At 49.0% G+C, this 15,368-nt stretch overlaps 6 protein-coding genes across 6 annotated transcripts; 3 read left to right on the forward strand and 3 right to left on the reverse strand.

Moving 5' to 3' along the window:
* The first annotated feature begins 234 nt into the window (after window positions 1-234).
* Window positions 235-2,235, forward strand: PHATRDRAFT_49253 (predicted protein). Its single transcript, XM_002183826.1, has one exon. It carries the CDS (start codon window positions 304-306, stop codon window positions 2,002-2,004), a length of 1,701 nt encoding a protein of 566 aa, XP_002183862.1. The 5' UTR covers window positions 235-303; the 3' UTR covers window positions 2,005-2,235.
* A 246-nt stretch (window positions 2,236-2,481) lies between these two features.
* On the forward strand, window positions 2,482-4,554 carry PHATRDRAFT_49254 (predicted protein). Its single transcript, XM_002183827.1, has one exon. It carries the CDS (start codon window positions 2,714-2,716, stop codon window positions 4,472-4,474), a length of 1,761 nt encoding a protein of 586 aa, XP_002183863.1. The 5' UTR covers window positions 2,482-2,713; the 3' UTR covers window positions 4,475-4,554.
* Window positions 4,555-6,259: 1,705 nt separating this feature from the next.
* On the forward strand, window positions 6,260-6,721 carry PHATRDRAFT_15755 (predicted protein; the record flags this gene model as incomplete). The annotated part of the gene is made up of 1 exon (XM_002183828.1): window positions 6,260-6,721. A coding segment is annotated over one exon (462 nt), but the record flags the coding sequence as incomplete, so codon positions are not given.
* Window positions 6,722-6,833: 112 nt separating this feature from the next.
* Window positions 6,834-7,512, reverse strand: CSN8 (COP9 SigNalosome subunit 8). Its single transcript, XM_002183947.1, has one exon. The coding sequence runs from the start codon at window positions 7,429-7,431 to the stop codon at window positions 6,862-6,864; it is 570 nt and encodes a 189-aa protein (XP_002183983.1). The 5' UTR covers window positions 7,432-7,512; the 3' UTR covers window positions 6,834-6,861.
* A 233-nt stretch (window positions 7,513-7,745) lies between these two features.
* Window positions 7,746-9,981, reverse strand: PEPCK1 (phosphoenolpyruvate carboxykinase). The gene is made up of 3 exons (XM_002183948.1): window positions 9,718-9,981; window positions 8,685-9,586; window positions 7,746-8,601 (listed from the first exon to the last, which is right to left on the reverse strand). The coding sequence occupies exons 1-3, from the start codon at window positions 9,841-9,843 to the stop codon at window positions 7,791-7,793; spliced, it is 1,839 nt and encodes a 612-aa protein (XP_002183984.1). The 5' UTR covers window positions 9,844-9,981; the 3' UTR covers window positions 7,746-7,790.
* Window positions 9,982-10,885: 904 nt separating this feature from the next.
* PHATRDRAFT_49258 (predicted protein) lies at window positions 10,886-14,952 on the reverse strand (the record flags this gene model as incomplete). The annotated part of the gene is made up of 3 exons (XM_002183949.1): window positions 13,001-14,952; window positions 12,190-12,924; window positions 10,886-11,922 (listed from the first exon to the last, which is right to left on the reverse strand). Exons 1-3 carry the CDS (start codon window positions 14,730-14,732, stop codon window positions 10,886-10,888), a joined length of 3,504 nt encoding a protein of 1,167 aa, XP_002183985.1. The 5' UTR covers window positions 14,733-14,952.
* Window positions 14,953-15,368: the final 416 nt, after the last annotated feature.

Raw genomic sequence — 15,368 nt, forward strand, 5'->3', positions numbered from 1 at the left:
AATAATTTTGAATCCCAAACTGAACCTAATCTCTAACGCCTTCGGAAAAACAACCAATCACAATTTCGACTATTCGGGAGATTCCATTACCGCGGGGATACAAGGCGGAAATCCGCAAAGGCCTATATGCAAGAGCCTGTTCTCTTTTCGGTCGGCGATGCAGTTGCGACGGTAATGAGAACCGAAAGAACCGATCTTCCCGTCTTTCAGTCAGACATCATAAAAAACCAAATACAATATTTGAGTTGAATCATCAACAAAAGACTAACTGTAAAAACATCTACATTACCTTCCGAACAAATCATGAAGATAGTGATTGTCGGAGGAGTCGCTGCCGGGGCTAGTGCCGCTGCCCGTGCTCGCCGTTTGGACGAACACGCCGAGATTCTTCTCTTGCAGTCTGGACCGGACGTATCCTTCGCATCATGCGGCATGCCTTACTTGATCGGAAACGAAATAACCGACCGCGCCTCTATGGCCGTTCAAACACCGCAATCCTTGAACGCTCGTCTCAATATCATTGTTCGAGTCAATACCAAGGTCAATGAAATCAATACAACCGACCAGACTGTTGTCGCTCGGAATGAAACCACCGGGGATATCTACACCGAACCCTACGATGAACTTGTTCTGGCAGTGGGTGCGGCTCCCTTCAAGCCTCCGATCCCTGGTATTGACCGTCCTGGATTGTTCACGCTCCGCAATCTTCAGGAAATGGATGCCATCGTTCAGTGGCTCAATGTCAAAACTGAAACCAAGAAGCCCGCTGACATGCACTGTGTGGTTGCTGGGGCGGGATTTATCGGACTCGAAATGGTAGAACAGCTACATCATCGCGGCATGAACGTGACTCTGGTCGAAATGATGCCACAGATCCTGGCCCCTATGGATCAGGAAATGGCAGCTATGCTACACAAAGATCTCGAAGACCACGATGTTAACGTGATTGTTGGAGACGCCATCAAAGAATTTGCCGCCTACGAGAAGGATGCAGATAGCTCGGTGCTGACTTTACAATCCGGACGTGTCCTTCCTCCTGCCCAGTTGACGATTCTTGGCCTTGGTGTCCGCCCCGACACGGGCGTAGTCAAGGCAGCGGGCATCGAGCTTTCGCCTAGAGGCCACATTCTCGTTGATGAACACTTGCACACATCCGCAGCAAATGTTTGGGCTGCTGGTGACGCCGTTGAAATCATTAACCCAATTTTGCCGGATGAAAAGTGGGCCGTCCCCTTAGCAGGTCCAGCGAATCGCCAAGGTCGCATGATTGCCGACAACATATACGGCAAAAAACGCTCTTTTCGGGGAACGTACGCGGTCAGTGTAGTACGGTCCTTTGATCTATACGCAGCCTGCGTCGGTCTTAATGAAAAGTTTCTCAAAGCCAAGAATGTTCCCTATAATGTCGTGCATGTACATCCCAACAGCCATGCCGGATATTATCCTGGCGCCGAAAAGATCCATCTCAAACTGGTCTTTGACAAGGAGTCTGGAAAAATTTACGGCGCTCAGGCCGTAGGCAAGGACGGCGTTGAAAAACGGATTGACGTGATTGGGACTGCCATGCAGGGTAAAATGACGGTGTCGGACTTGGCCGAGTTGGAGCTCTGCTATGCCCCTCCGGTTGGTTCGGCAAAAGATCCAGTCAACTTTGCCGGCATGGCGGCTCAAAACATTATGGACGGGCTCATTTCCAATGTGGAATGGTACGAAATGGATGATCTCGTCAAAAATCCTGACGTATTTGTTTTGGATGTTCGTGGAGGAGCCGAAATCGAAAAGACTGGTAAGCTTGCAGAAAAGGCCGTCAATATCCCCGTCGATGATTTGCGTGCCCGACTCTCCGAGGTACCGAAGGACAAGCGTATTGTTGTGTCGTGTGCTTCAGGGCAACGGTCGTATTATGCTTGCCGTATTTTGAAGCAAAACGGGTATGCCAACGTGGACAATTTGGACGGTGCCTACTTAACCTTTCACGCCGCCCATCCAGAACCGGCTGCGTAAGGTTGCTTTCTCTTACGCCAACCCATAGGATAGAATAAGTCCAAAATAAGGAAAGCCAACAGTCTATACCTATAGCGGACACCATAAGTAAAGACTCCAATCCGAACTCTGTGCGTTTCTGCAGAGAAGTGCATGCAATCTGTATTGCCGGTCCAAAGAATCTCGGAATTGTTGCCATAAACAGCTCAATACAGGTAGTTTGTATGTGAAAATCGAGAGACAATGGCCAGCAAATGGAAAGTAGGTATTACTGCAAGCGCATTTTACACCTAGGTTTCAAGAGCCTAGTAGGGGTAGCGTGGCTTCCGATCGGTCGACCAAACGTGTATTTTACAGTCTTACCTACCTACCGGCTTGGTACTCGGTAGCCCAACCTATGCTCTCTCTGTCACATATCAAGTACGCGTTCGATTAACAGCAAATTTGTCTTGCGAGTCCGCAAAGCGTTTTCGACCTATTAGCATAAACCACAAAACACGCTGAATTTGATCAAGATTGAAAAGAGTATACTAAGGGTTAAGAGAGGCATTCGTCAGTCGAAGGTGAGGAGCATCCTAGTTTATCAGCTAAACCTGCCGAACGTTCTAAGGCTCCACCACTCTGCTCGGAGACAAGCAAATAGATTCCTTCCGAACCGTTCGAAAAATACGGTGCTCACATTCAGTCTGCTCTGGACATTTTATTCGGTCAATTAATCGCAATCGCGAGGATGGGGTCAAGAAAACGAGGCATCGATCAGCTTTTTTCTCAAAAGGGAGGCGGCTTGACTACAGGAGGTTCCTTCCGAATTCGATTAGTGAAAGGTCCCAACGGCACGATCCATGCCGACCCTGTAGATCCGAGGGCTCCGCTCGAGTCTTTTCCACTGGTAGCGAAATTTTCCGAGTCCGTGGTCAAACCAAACTTTCAAAAAATACCTTGGAAAGACGGTCGGCTCTACCAACAGGATGTACCGAAACCAGCAGCGGATTCCGATGAGGAAGAGGTAGAGCAACCGAAAAAGCGATGGAAGTACAATCGGCGACGTCAGGATGCACCCAGGCGACAATGGATTCTGCAGGAGCAGGTAGATTTTCTCGAAACCATGGTAGCTCGACGAGAAAAGCGAGCAATGGATTCAAAAAAACTGTCCAGTCGTTACGAGGGGTTACCGGAACATAATCCATCGCACTACGTCTTACTATCACAGTCCTTATACGACGATGAGATCATCCAAGTACAAAATGTACCAGCACCAAACGGTACGATCGCTTTCGCGCAACCAGCTTCCCGAAAGACATACAGCCTCGCCGAAGCTGAACAAGTGATTGAGGATCAACGTGCCGGTGTCAAAGTGAAAACTATGCATGGACACAATGAAGAATCCAACGGAGGTGGAACATTGCGTTTTGTACCCAAGAGCAAAGATAGTAGCAAGTCACGTTTGCTGAACAAGCTTACAGCCCGGGCAAAAGTAGACGCTGATGATGAAGCGGACGATGTCATGGGCGACGTTACGTATAAACATCGCAAAGGCTCAGGTGGAGGTAGCAAAGCACGCAAGGAACTTTTCAATCATCTCGGTGATGGGGTCAAAGTGAGCGACGATGGTGTTTTGGGTGGGACAAATGATGGCGTATTCGGCGGTCGGCAACGATTTGGACAATTTCATGCCGAAGCCAAGAAAGCGGCATCCACGGAAGGAGGCGATGGTAACGAAGAAAAGGGAGCCGATGGACTGGCCATGGCGGACGACTTTTACCAGCGCGACGTCCAAGCAGAATACGAAGAACTGGATTACGATGCCAACGAACAGTTTGACGACGACGACGTGGATCTTGGAGAAGGTGAAATGCATGTGGACGGTGGAGGATACGGAGAGGAGGACGAAGACCAGGATTTAAGTGATTTGGAACTTGAGGAAGAAGTAGTCGGAGGGGCTGAAGGTTTGGCCACTGCTGCTGGTTTTAAAATGCTACTAGCCAAGGCCCGTGGCGAGCTTTCAGCGCAACCAGCTGCGGCCGATGATTCCGATACGACCAGTGCCATCAGTGATAGGCCCAAAAAAGACGACAACGCCAGAGGCTCCCCAGTGTCCAAAAGTGAAGCGGACAAGCCAGATGAAGACGATTACATTGTCGCAATTAAGGCTGCAGCAGAGAAGTCTCGTATTGCGGCTACTGAAAAAGCGAAAGCGCAGACAGCCGCAGCCGCGACCGTGGCTGTCAAACCTATGGAGACCGCTTCGGCAATTGAGACGGACGAAAATGGGCTTCGACTGATCACTTTGGAGGCCGTCCGTCGGGAAATTTGGCTAAATCATGGACAAATCCCAATCAAACGGCTTATGAAGATTTTTGACGTCAAGAAGAAGTCGGCTGCAGATCGGCAAAACAAGTTCCGCGAGGTTGTCAAAGAATTGTGTATTATGAAAAGCGATCCAGTCGGAGGTCGTCTGTTGGTTCTTAAGCAGCACTACTCCAACATGTGATGGCTTCTTAAGACAAGCGCTGTGAAATCGTTCCCAGCTATCAATACAGATTTTAACATGTTAATTAGTGGTTTCATGTCATGCTTATGTAAAGTGGGGATTAGCATTGTTCCGAGTGGCGTGTGGGGTCCAATTTGAGCTCTTGTTACGTTCTAGCGAGAATTCCAATGGAACGGTCTCTTTTCTCCCAGGAGAAACGATCTTGGGGATGTCATAAAGAGGCTTCCTCCATCGGCGAAAGGAATGCGCTGCTTTTCGAAACATTGGGTGTATTGGTCGCTTACGGAAGACTCTTTCTCTTCCGCAAAACTGTTGCGTGCAGCGAGGAGTGGTAAGAATTCCTCTGATCGACTAACTGCTGCGCGTTTGATTGCACTTAGGGCGGACGGATTGGGTCCGGTAACAGAATCAGTAGAGTCATTCTGACAAATAGTCGGAGGCGGAGGCAGTATCGACTGTAATTTCACGATACCGACTTCATTAGCAAGCTCCAGGCGGAGAGACCTATTCTGGTCAATATATGGCTGGGGCACGGAACGCGCGGGAGGGTGAGCGCCACCAATTTCAGAGCCAAACTTGCTTAACCGTAGGGTTTCTTTGAAAAGCGTCACCGCGCTGCTGGGTGGCTCAATGCATGTGGTTTGGAGATTCTCCATTGTTGAGAGAACGGTACAGCTCGATTTGTCGATCGGCGTACTGATTTCCGATCGTTCTTTATTCTTTCTATTCTTACGTCCACCACGACATCCACGTGGCCGATGACTTCGTCGACGAGCCCCTTGGAGCGGTTTCCCATCTGGTCCAGTGATTGTTAAAGATTTGTTTTCGGAGATACTCATTGACGAGTCTCCTGTGTTTGACCGGGGACGATTTTCGGTGTTGTACCCAGCCAATGTGGACCCTGAAGAAGAGTCCACAGAGTCGTTCGAGAGTAGACGAGATCGACTTGACGGTATCGTAGACATATTCATCGAAAAAAGTGGATCTCGCTCGAGAACAAACTTGCAAGGACTGCACGGCATTAAAGTAATGATGAATTTATACTCATTTCAAGTTGAACGCGACATCGTCGTTCATTGTTGTGATACCCCAAAGTTTCTCGTATCCAGTATTCAGTGTCGCGGCTCGCCAAGCACGAGACCAAAAAGTGAGAGGCTCGCTCTTTGGGAATCGAGTGAGGATAAAAAAATCGGTACCTTTCTATGGACTTTATACGAAGTACAATAAAATAATTGCCCTGGTAACGTAGGCTGATCATTGGACACAGTATAATTAAGTACTCAAACGCGAGCCACTAACCGTATCGATGTCTCAATTTTTATTTAGATAAAAGCATGTCTAACACTTTGTGATAGAAGCTTGGCGGCAACTACCATACTCCGACATATGGCCTGACGGTGAGTTGCGGATGTGACTGTGAAATAACACCCATACCCTACCCTACTTTTCTTTTGGAAATGATTCTATGGCTTGCTTTTCAGGAAATCCACTATTGTAACTGACAGTGTTTGTGAGTCGCAGCAATCGCTGCAGCCAAAGTAAATCACATTGTAAAAGGAGGCGTACCCGTGCATTGGCGACCGAAAGAACGGTGTATGCCCCTTCTTGCAGCTGATGAGCGCGTTGTCAGATTATTCAAAATTTGATCACATTGATAGCGACGACAGCACCGATGGTAGTGCGAATGAGCCCGGTTTGTCGTCGACGTCGAAACGTAGTGCTGAAGACCCGGTGCTACTAAAACAGTCATTGCGAGCGACTTTCGAGCACGATTCCGTAACGAACCGTTTTAAATTTATCTATCAAGGAAACGCCGTGTATGAGTGGGAACAGTCCTTAAACGAGGTCGTAATTTACATTCCAGCTCCGAAGTTTTTGGAATCGGCTTCGCAATTGTCTTGTGATATACAGGCAAATCACCTGAAGCTGGGTTTAAAAGGCAGCAAGAGTCTGTTTATTGATGAGAAGACATGTAACACTATTGAGACGGCAGAAAGTACATGGTGTTTGGAAGATGGAAGTATAGTGCTTTATTTACAAAAGGCCAATAAGGGGCTGGTGTGGGCGTCAGCTCTAACCGGGCGTTTTGATGTCGAATTGAACGTCGCTCAACTGGAACAGGTAAGGAAGAAGATCATGTTGGAACGATGGCAAGAAGAGCATCCAGAAATGGATTTTCGGGACGCAGAGTTTAATGGCAGTGTTCCAGACCCCAGAAGTTTTATGGGTGGCGTTGGATACGGATGAACGTGGCAAGCCGATGGCTTTAAGAGGCTTTCGCCCTTTTGTCGGGATATCCCCCCAAACCTATCGCAAATATGTTCATGCTTTTATAATTCAAACGGACTGTAGCTGCGGCTCAAATAAGGAACGAGGTTAGTGTTGTATTAGTCAGTGTGTACTTCATTAGCACTGGCTTCAAGAAAGGCCACAATACGTGTGTATATCTCCATATCTTGGAAAACATCACTGCTTAGATGAGTATCCTTTCGTGAATTGAGAAACTGAACGCAATCTTCCTCGGTCATGTTCAACAAGACCGCGAAAGATGACACTTTCGATGTCACGTCAATCGATTTGAGTAGAGAGAGTGGAGCCAAGCGAGTACGGTATGCTTGCACGATTTCGTTGGCGTAAGTGGAGAAAAGAGAATCGCTACCATCCGAAATAACCTGAAGTGCAACCCAGGAACTCGCAACGTCCCATTCCATCATGCATTGCGCAACGCTCCACCATGGCTCTAAAGCGGTGGCCCTGATGGAATCGTCGCGATACCGTCGCCAAAGATGACGAGCAGCCACGAGATCGCCTTCCACCATAAGCGCGGCCATTTCAACGACGAGAACTGAATGGTCGCCCTTCCCGATCACCTCGAGATATTCGCATTCGTTTACTATCTCGGCAGAGTTTTTGGCCACGCTTTTTGGTGGAAATGATGCAATAGCTGCACTTGTCATTATGATTTTTGAGCTAAGACTGGTTTAGGCCGAGAAATCATGAATGGCTTCGAAGTCTCTCTCCTCTATAGAACAATGAGCAATAAGACATCGTGCAGAGTGTTTGGAAACAATTTGATTTGTACGGCAGGAAAATAACGGAGGCAGTACCGGTACCGAACCGGTACCGAACCGGTACCGGATGTCCACTGTGTCTTCGTGACACCGGACAATCAACCAAAAATCACCTCACGGCCCTGCGGTGTCCCGCGGTTTCGAGGTCAAATTTCGAACAATTTCATGGACCTAGAACAAGAAAGATACCTATGCATAGTTCATAGATTAGGCTCCCATTTATAGACCGGTTTATTGTTCCGTAATTATATCTTGGGTCCGAATTTGGTGTAGTCAATGGACCCCTTTCCTTCATACTGCTTGAAGTTGTCGGAGTACATCTTGGCAAGTTTCGCTGCTGTTTCGTCGTAGGCGTCCTGGTTATCCCAAGTCGACTTGGGATCCAAGAGAAGATCGTCCAGTCCGGGAAGGCTTTTGGGTACTTCGTAGCCAAAGATAGGATCCACTTGAAATTCTGCATCGTGAATGGATCCATCTAGAATTGCATCAATGCATGTGCGCGTCGTTTTGATACTCATACGCTTCCCGGTACCATAGGCACCTCCAGACCATCCGGAATTAACCAGATAGGCATGGGATCCATGTTTGTCAAGTTTTTCTTGCAACAAATCAGCATACACGGTCGGGTGCATAGTCATAAACGCAGCACCAAAGCAAGTCGAGAATGTGGCTGAGGGTTCCGTGATTCCACGTTCCGTTCCGGCCACTTTGGCTGTGTATCCAGATAAAAAGTGGTACATGGCCTGCCCGGAAGACAGACGAGCCACAGGAGGCATTACGCCAAATGCATCACAGGACAAAAAGATGATGTTACTAGGATGCCCAGCCATTTGCTCCTTGTGATACCCAGGAATGTTGAAAATTGGATACGAGACACGTCCGTTCTCCGTCTTGGAGACATTCGAGTAGTCAGGGGTTCCATCGTCCCGAATAGCCACGTTCTCCAGAAGAGCGTCCTTGTGGATGGCTCGGTAAATATCTGGCTCGGTCGCTTCAGACAAGTTTATTGTCTTAGCGTAGCAGCCACCTTCAAAGTTGAAGATGCCATCGTGATCCCTGTCCATAGAGAAAACGTAAGATTCGTCAGAATGCATTTCTACGATTGCATTGCTTTCAAAAACAGCAGTCCTCCTACGTACCATCCATGCTCATCGTCACCAATTAAAGCGCGGTGCGGGTCGGCTGACAGAGTGGTCTTTCCAGTTCCGCTGAGCCCGAAAAACAAGGCCACGTCACCTTCCTTGCCAACATTGGCGGAACAGTGCATGGGCAAATGTCCTTGCATAGGCAACCAGTAGTTCATGAGTGAAAAGATGCCCTTCTTATTTTCTCCACCGTACCAGGTTCCGAAAACAACGGCCGTCTTCTTTTCTATGTTGAAGACTACAGCAGTGTCGCTGTGGAGACCATGGCGTTCCCAGTCGTCATCTACCTGTGCGCAGCAATTAATAACGGTAAAGTCAGGATCGAACCCATCTAGCTCCGCCTCGTCTGACGGACGAATAAACATATTCGTTACAAAGTGCTGCTGCCAGGCCTTGTCGAACAAGAAGCGGATCTTCTTGCGTGTGGATGGATTGGCTCCACAATAGACATCCGCGACGTAGCACGACTCGCGTTGATTAAAATAGTCGACGGCTTTGTCGTAGAGCTCATCGAATACTTCCGGCTTGGTTGCCTGATTGATACTATTCCAGTCAATGTTGGCTTCGGTCTCGGATCCCTTATTCAATACAATCCACTTGTCCTTGGGGGAACGACCGGTGAATTTTCCGGTATCGACGCAAAATGTGTCACCGTATTCGGCCTTGGCCACAACGCCTTCGCCGTTCTTGACTTCGTGCTCAAAGATTTCGTCGTAGTTCAAGTTGCGGTAGATTGTGGAAGGGCCTGTGATCCCGAGTTTGTCAATACCGACTTTGAGACAGGCGTCCGTGCCCTTGTGTGTCTGCGAAACGTTGTAAGCTTCCCGTCCTTCCTTGCAACTGGTGGAAGCGTCGTTGGGGAGACTAGTAAAAGTCTGGACTGAGCATCCGTGGTACTGTAAACAGTGAGGCAACAAAAGATGGTCATCATTATCCATGAGAAAAAAAAAAGAAAAACGAATGCATCCTCAAGCGGTGACCAAGCCATTGCTAATGGAGAGCAGAAGAAGAGCGCTGAGGCACGTACCAACGACGAAGGCGAGCTTAAGCGACCCGAGCCTAACACGGCACGGGCAGCAAACGTCTTGACGGCAGATTTGCTGACGGCCGCCGAGCGCAAAAAGACGCGGGCAGCTCCAGTAGTCAACAACATGATAATTTGACAACGAGGACTACTCGTGTGCTAACGTAAGCAGGGGGGAAGTATTGAGCTGAGAAAAACACGCCAAAGGATGAAACCTGATCGATCTGATCTTTCGAATCCTTTTTATAAGCGATCAGGGAACGTTTGTGTTCGCTTTTGACACCTTCCTTTCGAATTCGCGTCGAATTTTTTGGCCGTGATCCTTCGCTATGGAAGCTACCCGGTGTGTGTCACGACTATTTTTGCTCGACCCTTTTTTCGTGGCACGACGGTGTCGACTCGTCTCGTGATGCGCATCACTGATGAGGACGCGCAGGATCGGAACCGACCCGCGTCACAATGAAATACCTCAGCACTGGGATGCGACTTTTGCTTATTCTCTCTATCAATATTGGACGCTGGAGTTTGGCTTGCTTACTGTTAATTCGCTTTTCACAGTCAATGGACTGATGACGTAGACAAAAGGTATCTTTGATCAGTCACGAGCGATCGGGAATGACTGCATTGGAACCCCAGACCGAAGCATGATTCGAGCGTGATAAAACTCTTGTGCCACACCGTTGCTTACATAAATATTATATCACGTGTCTCGTCATTTGTTTCCCTAAATTTGCAGAACGGCTACGCTCTTGCTCTCTCATCGTCTGTTTTCAGCCATAAAACGAGTATCATTGCAACGCAGTTTCACAGCCAATTTATCATTGGTGTTTCAATTTTATATCGCTTGCTTTTGTTGAAAGACGGTGGCCAACTCTTGCAGCCAGTCACCCGGGAAAAGATTACAGCAGTTGGCAAGAAATGCATTCTTGTAAAAGAAAACACTTTAACAGATATTAATGTAAGTTTGCGTAGTGTATGATATGAGACTTTCTTTGACTGCTCAGTTGCGTTCTCATTATGAATGGTGAATAGAATTTGTGAATTTTCGTTGTCAAATTCAATCATCGCCGCTTGGATGCGATATGAATAGTAAGCAAATGAATAAATGGACGGAAAGGTTGGGAACCGAGTCGTTTCCTTGTGTTGTTGTATGAAATCATGGATGCCATCGCTACTTTCCTCGGCGATTGTTGCTGTTGTTGTTGTTATAATTGGTCTTGTTGTTCCAGTTATGCTTGCGTCCACGACCCGCCGTGCTAAATTTGGCGTTCCGGGTCCAAGACGACGGCATACTGGAAGCGGATGGCTCGGTCCTGTAGTCCACCAAACCAAGGTACTCGTCATCGCTGACAGTCTGACGAAGCTTCCGCAACACATAGTCGTTTACGTAGCCCGTATTTCGGCAGCTTTCAAAAAAAGCTCGCGCGTGCGCGTACCGGGTAGCAGGATCGTCACGAGGAAGGAGGTTAGCACAGACTGACAAAAGAATAGTGTAGGTATACGAGTCAGGATCCATCTCGGACCTCGTTGATAGCCAGTCAAACACGCGAAATGCTATTTCCAAGGCCTCGCCACGATCTTCTTCGTGTTTCGAAAAAGCACAAGCATTGCACACTGCGTTTGCTGTATGAACATTGGGCTTGATGTCCGGGTCGGCGGTTGCTTCATAGCGCTCTATCATGCCGTTTAGGATTTGCTCCGCTCGTCTGGCGGCGCCCTTCTCCCCAGACTTCGCCCAGGCATCAATTACAGAAGTGTGTGTTCGAGTGTTGGGTTTGAAATCGTTATCACCGTCATGGTGTCTATGTTCCATGACAGAGAGGACATGTTCAGCCCGTGCTGCAGAGCCGCGCTCACCGGATTTTGCCCAAGCGTTGATCAAGGTGTTATATGTGTATGTGTCAGGTTTGACTCCCTTGTTTCCCGATCGGCACAAGTCATCCATGTGATCCAATATCTGCTCAGCCCGGCGAGGCGCCATTCGATCGCCGGAACGCGCCCAAGCGTCCAGGACTGCGTTGAAGGTAATAGTGTCGGGTCTCACATCATGGTTTCCTTGCTTATGCAAACGGTCCATCCACTCCAAAATTTCCTCGGCTCGTTCCGCTGCTGCTCTGCCACCGCCACTCTTCGCCCAGGCATCAAGAACTGTATTGAAGTTGATCGTCGTTGGCTTCACATCCTCCCCGCCACTGTTGCGGTGGCGACCTACCATATTTTGCAAGACTCGCTCGGCTCGCGCAGCCGCTCCTGCTTCACCACTTTTTGCCAAGGCATTAATGACGGCATTGTATGTAAAGGTGTTAGGCTTGAGATCTTTATCTCCAGCTATGTACTTGGCTTCCATTTTATCCAATAGTTGGTCTGCTCTAGCCGCAGCTCCACGGTAGCCGCTCTTCGCCCAAGCGTCAATCACGGCCGTGTACGTAAAGGCGTCGGGCTTGAGGCTTGGCATTCCCGAAGCGTGAAGTCTACTCATTGCAACGAGCATTTCTTCTGCTTTTGAAGCAGCGTCGTGTTCCTTGCTCTTGGCCCAACAATTAATCACAGTGTTGAAAACATACGTATTGGGTAGTAGATCCGAGTGCCGGACGGGATCTGTCTGGTGTAGCTGCATCATGTTGGCAAGCAAAGAGTCCGCACGAGCTGCTGCACCACGTTCGCCACTCTTGGCAAAGGAATCAATTACTGCTCCGTAAGTTACCACATTTGGTTTAACATCGGGGTCTCCCATTTCGTGTAAGCGATGCATTCGAGCCAGAAGCTTTTCGGCTTCGATCGAAGCACCTTTGCCACCACTTTTGGCCCAGCAGTTAATGACCACGTTGTACGTGATCGTGTCTGGCTTTGCCTGTGTGGCTCCTTCTTTAAACTTAGCGTGCATGCGCGTTAGTAGCTCTTGAGCTTTCGCCGCTGCTTCCGTACCACCAGCCTTAGCGTAGGCATGGATAACGGTATTGAAGGTGTACTTGTCTGGCTGGATGTCACAAGCGTGCAGTGTCTGCATCCAGGACAAGATCTGCTCGGCGCGAGCTGGAGCAATTTTTTCCTTGCTACGGGCCCAGGCATTGATGACGGCGTTGAATATGCCAGTGGTTGGACGGAGTGCATCGTGACCACCACCCTTATATAGCTGGTGCATGCGCTGCAAAAGGGCCTCCGCATGCTGTGCGGCTGCTCCTCCTTCGCCACTCCGAGCCCAGGCATCCACTAGGAAAGTAAGCCAACAAAAAGATAAGAAGAGATATGCATGAAGCCAAAGGAAATAGAATTGCTCAATACGCACCTGCCATGGTATACATCTTGGTGGTCGGTATCACCTGGCGATTACCCGAATCGTACTCCTGTTGCGCTCTCTTCAGCCACAATTCAACCATGGATGCTCCTTGTGCGCTTTTCGTTTTGGCCCAAGCATTCATTATAGCTGATAGGGGGACAGTTGAGGGGTCGAGCTGCCCTATTGGGATTTCCTGCAATTTTCGATTCATACGCAGTAGCCATTCTTTCTTTTTCGTGCGAGGTGAGGAACTCGATGGAGCTGAAAAGGATTTGGCTTCCCACGCATCATCGTCGTCCCCTTCTTCCGCAAAATCATGCAAGTCGTCCACTTCATCATCATCGAACGATGCATCGTCAATGAGAGGGGGTTGCGTAGGCAAAATAGGTGGCTGATGGGATGGCCTGGTTGGAGACAGATGTTGCGAGGACCGATCAATGGTGTGTTGACTGTGATACGAATGCTTATCTAAATCTGCGGTCATATTCGTTCCCCAAGCTGTCTCATCCGATACCGTAGAAAGCTGTTGAAGAGATTCAGAGGTATACGAGGCCCGTGCGTTTTCCTGGGTCGAACGCAAAGTCGATGGCGACGCCATGGAAGTGTCCTTGATAGATCGCGGACTGTATAGTTGCTGTATGGACTTGTGCTCCCTGAGCGGTGATGTTTGAGGGGTCAACGGGCCGCCGGTACTGCTGACACCACTACTTCCACCCCGGCCGCCTCCCTTGCGCTTGTTGGCTCGCTGTTTGCCGCGTTGCCTGGGACGACGTGATTCTTGACTGGTGTTGACCCCATTATCCGCAGGATCTTTCTTGGGACAATTGTCGTGGTTGGACCATGAAGCTGTTACTGCGGCTTGGGGGTTGCTGCTCGTACCGTCACTATTTTGGCTGGTTCGCGGTAGAGGCGACATCGAATCCGCAAATTCAGATTCGAGAACTGCCGAAAGCTCATTCGATGCGTGGTGAGAAGCAAATCCTGGAGGAGCGGCTTTCTTTCCTATAGATGATCCTCCTGTACTCCACGTTTGACCAGCACTTGAACCGGAATGGGCGTTCATTAAATCAGGAATGCTATGGTTTCCTTTCGATATTACCGAAGCGTCAGTTTGGTTATCGTTTCTGCTGGCCGGGAAGTAGTAATAATCGGAGGCTGGAAAGGACGGAGAAGCTGCCGTCTGCGATTGCGGGCTCGACGCTGGGCTCGGTGGGCCTACTATAAGTGGATTCAAACCATCCTGGTGAGCATAGGTCGAGGTGTTGGGGCCGATGGAAAGCTGCGCGAGGCTGTTCGAGAATGACGAGTCTTGTGTGTGATTCGAGGAAGGATCGAGACTGTCCGCGTACTGCGTTCTAAGGCCAGAGAATGATCCGGAATGAAAGGCTGCGCTGGAACTATGCGACGTCCTCGAGTGGTTGTCTGCCCAAATACTGCTATTTCTAGAGTGCTGTGACGAGGAATCGTGCAGATCGTTCCAAGAAGAGTGGCTTGCTCCGAACACACCACTCCCATTCATATTCCATTGATTGGACGACAACTCGGGATCTGCTTTCCATGAAACATGTACAGGCTGTTGTCCTGGTTCTTCTCGCTGCTGCTTCCCTAAGGAAAGCCCAGCTGCAGAGACATTTACTTCGTGCACATACTTGGGCGACCTCGCCGACTCATCTTGACGACCTTCCTCCGTAGAAGGTAAGCTCTCGCTCCACAGCGATGGAAAGATAGATGGGTTGGTCATATTAGAGGATCGCACCGTGTGCGGTAGCCGCAATGGCAGCCTTTCTTCGAAAAGGCCTTGCCAAAAATGAGAGTGCTAACGCAACTAACGATGGATATGATGATACTCAGGCGCTGGATATCAATAGCTTTCGATGCCCGGGTCTACCGCCAGCCAGATCGATAGCAATCTCAACGGTATACTCTGTAGTAGACAGTTGATTCACCGGATGACACGGACAGGAGATACTAGCTCTCTTCAGAGCAACGATTGCGTTCTCCGGTCCAAAACGGTGAGAGGCTGTAATTGGAACTGGGCGGATCCGCATTTTACAGTTAGTGCACACCGGCGAGCTTACAGTAGTAACCTTCGCGCTAAGGGAAATCTGCTTGAGGAGAGGTGCACGGAGCGATCGCGAGTCTCATTCATTCTCCAGCGTCTCGCGGCTATAGAAGCCGCCCGTTATAGGTGTTGGTGAGGTGGTTCGCTATTTTCAGTGCCGTTTGGCAAGAATACTTAAGCAGGCGTAGGCAATAAAATATAGTAACCATAGAATAAAAGGAAGGTTTCCCATAACGAACATACATGTGATTAGGCCAAAATTTCGAACTGGATTTCCAAATTTCCTAATTGCCCTCTTTTTCTTCGGCAAGCAAA

Source organism: Phaeodactylum tricornutum, chromosome 21, assembly GCF_000150955.2.
Source record: "Phaeodactylum tricornutum CCAP 1055/1 chromosome 21, whole genome shotgun sequence".
NCBI classification, from domain to species: Eukaryota; Bacillariophyta; class Bacillariophyceae; order Surirellales; family Neidiaceae; genus Phaeodactylum; species Phaeodactylum tricornutum.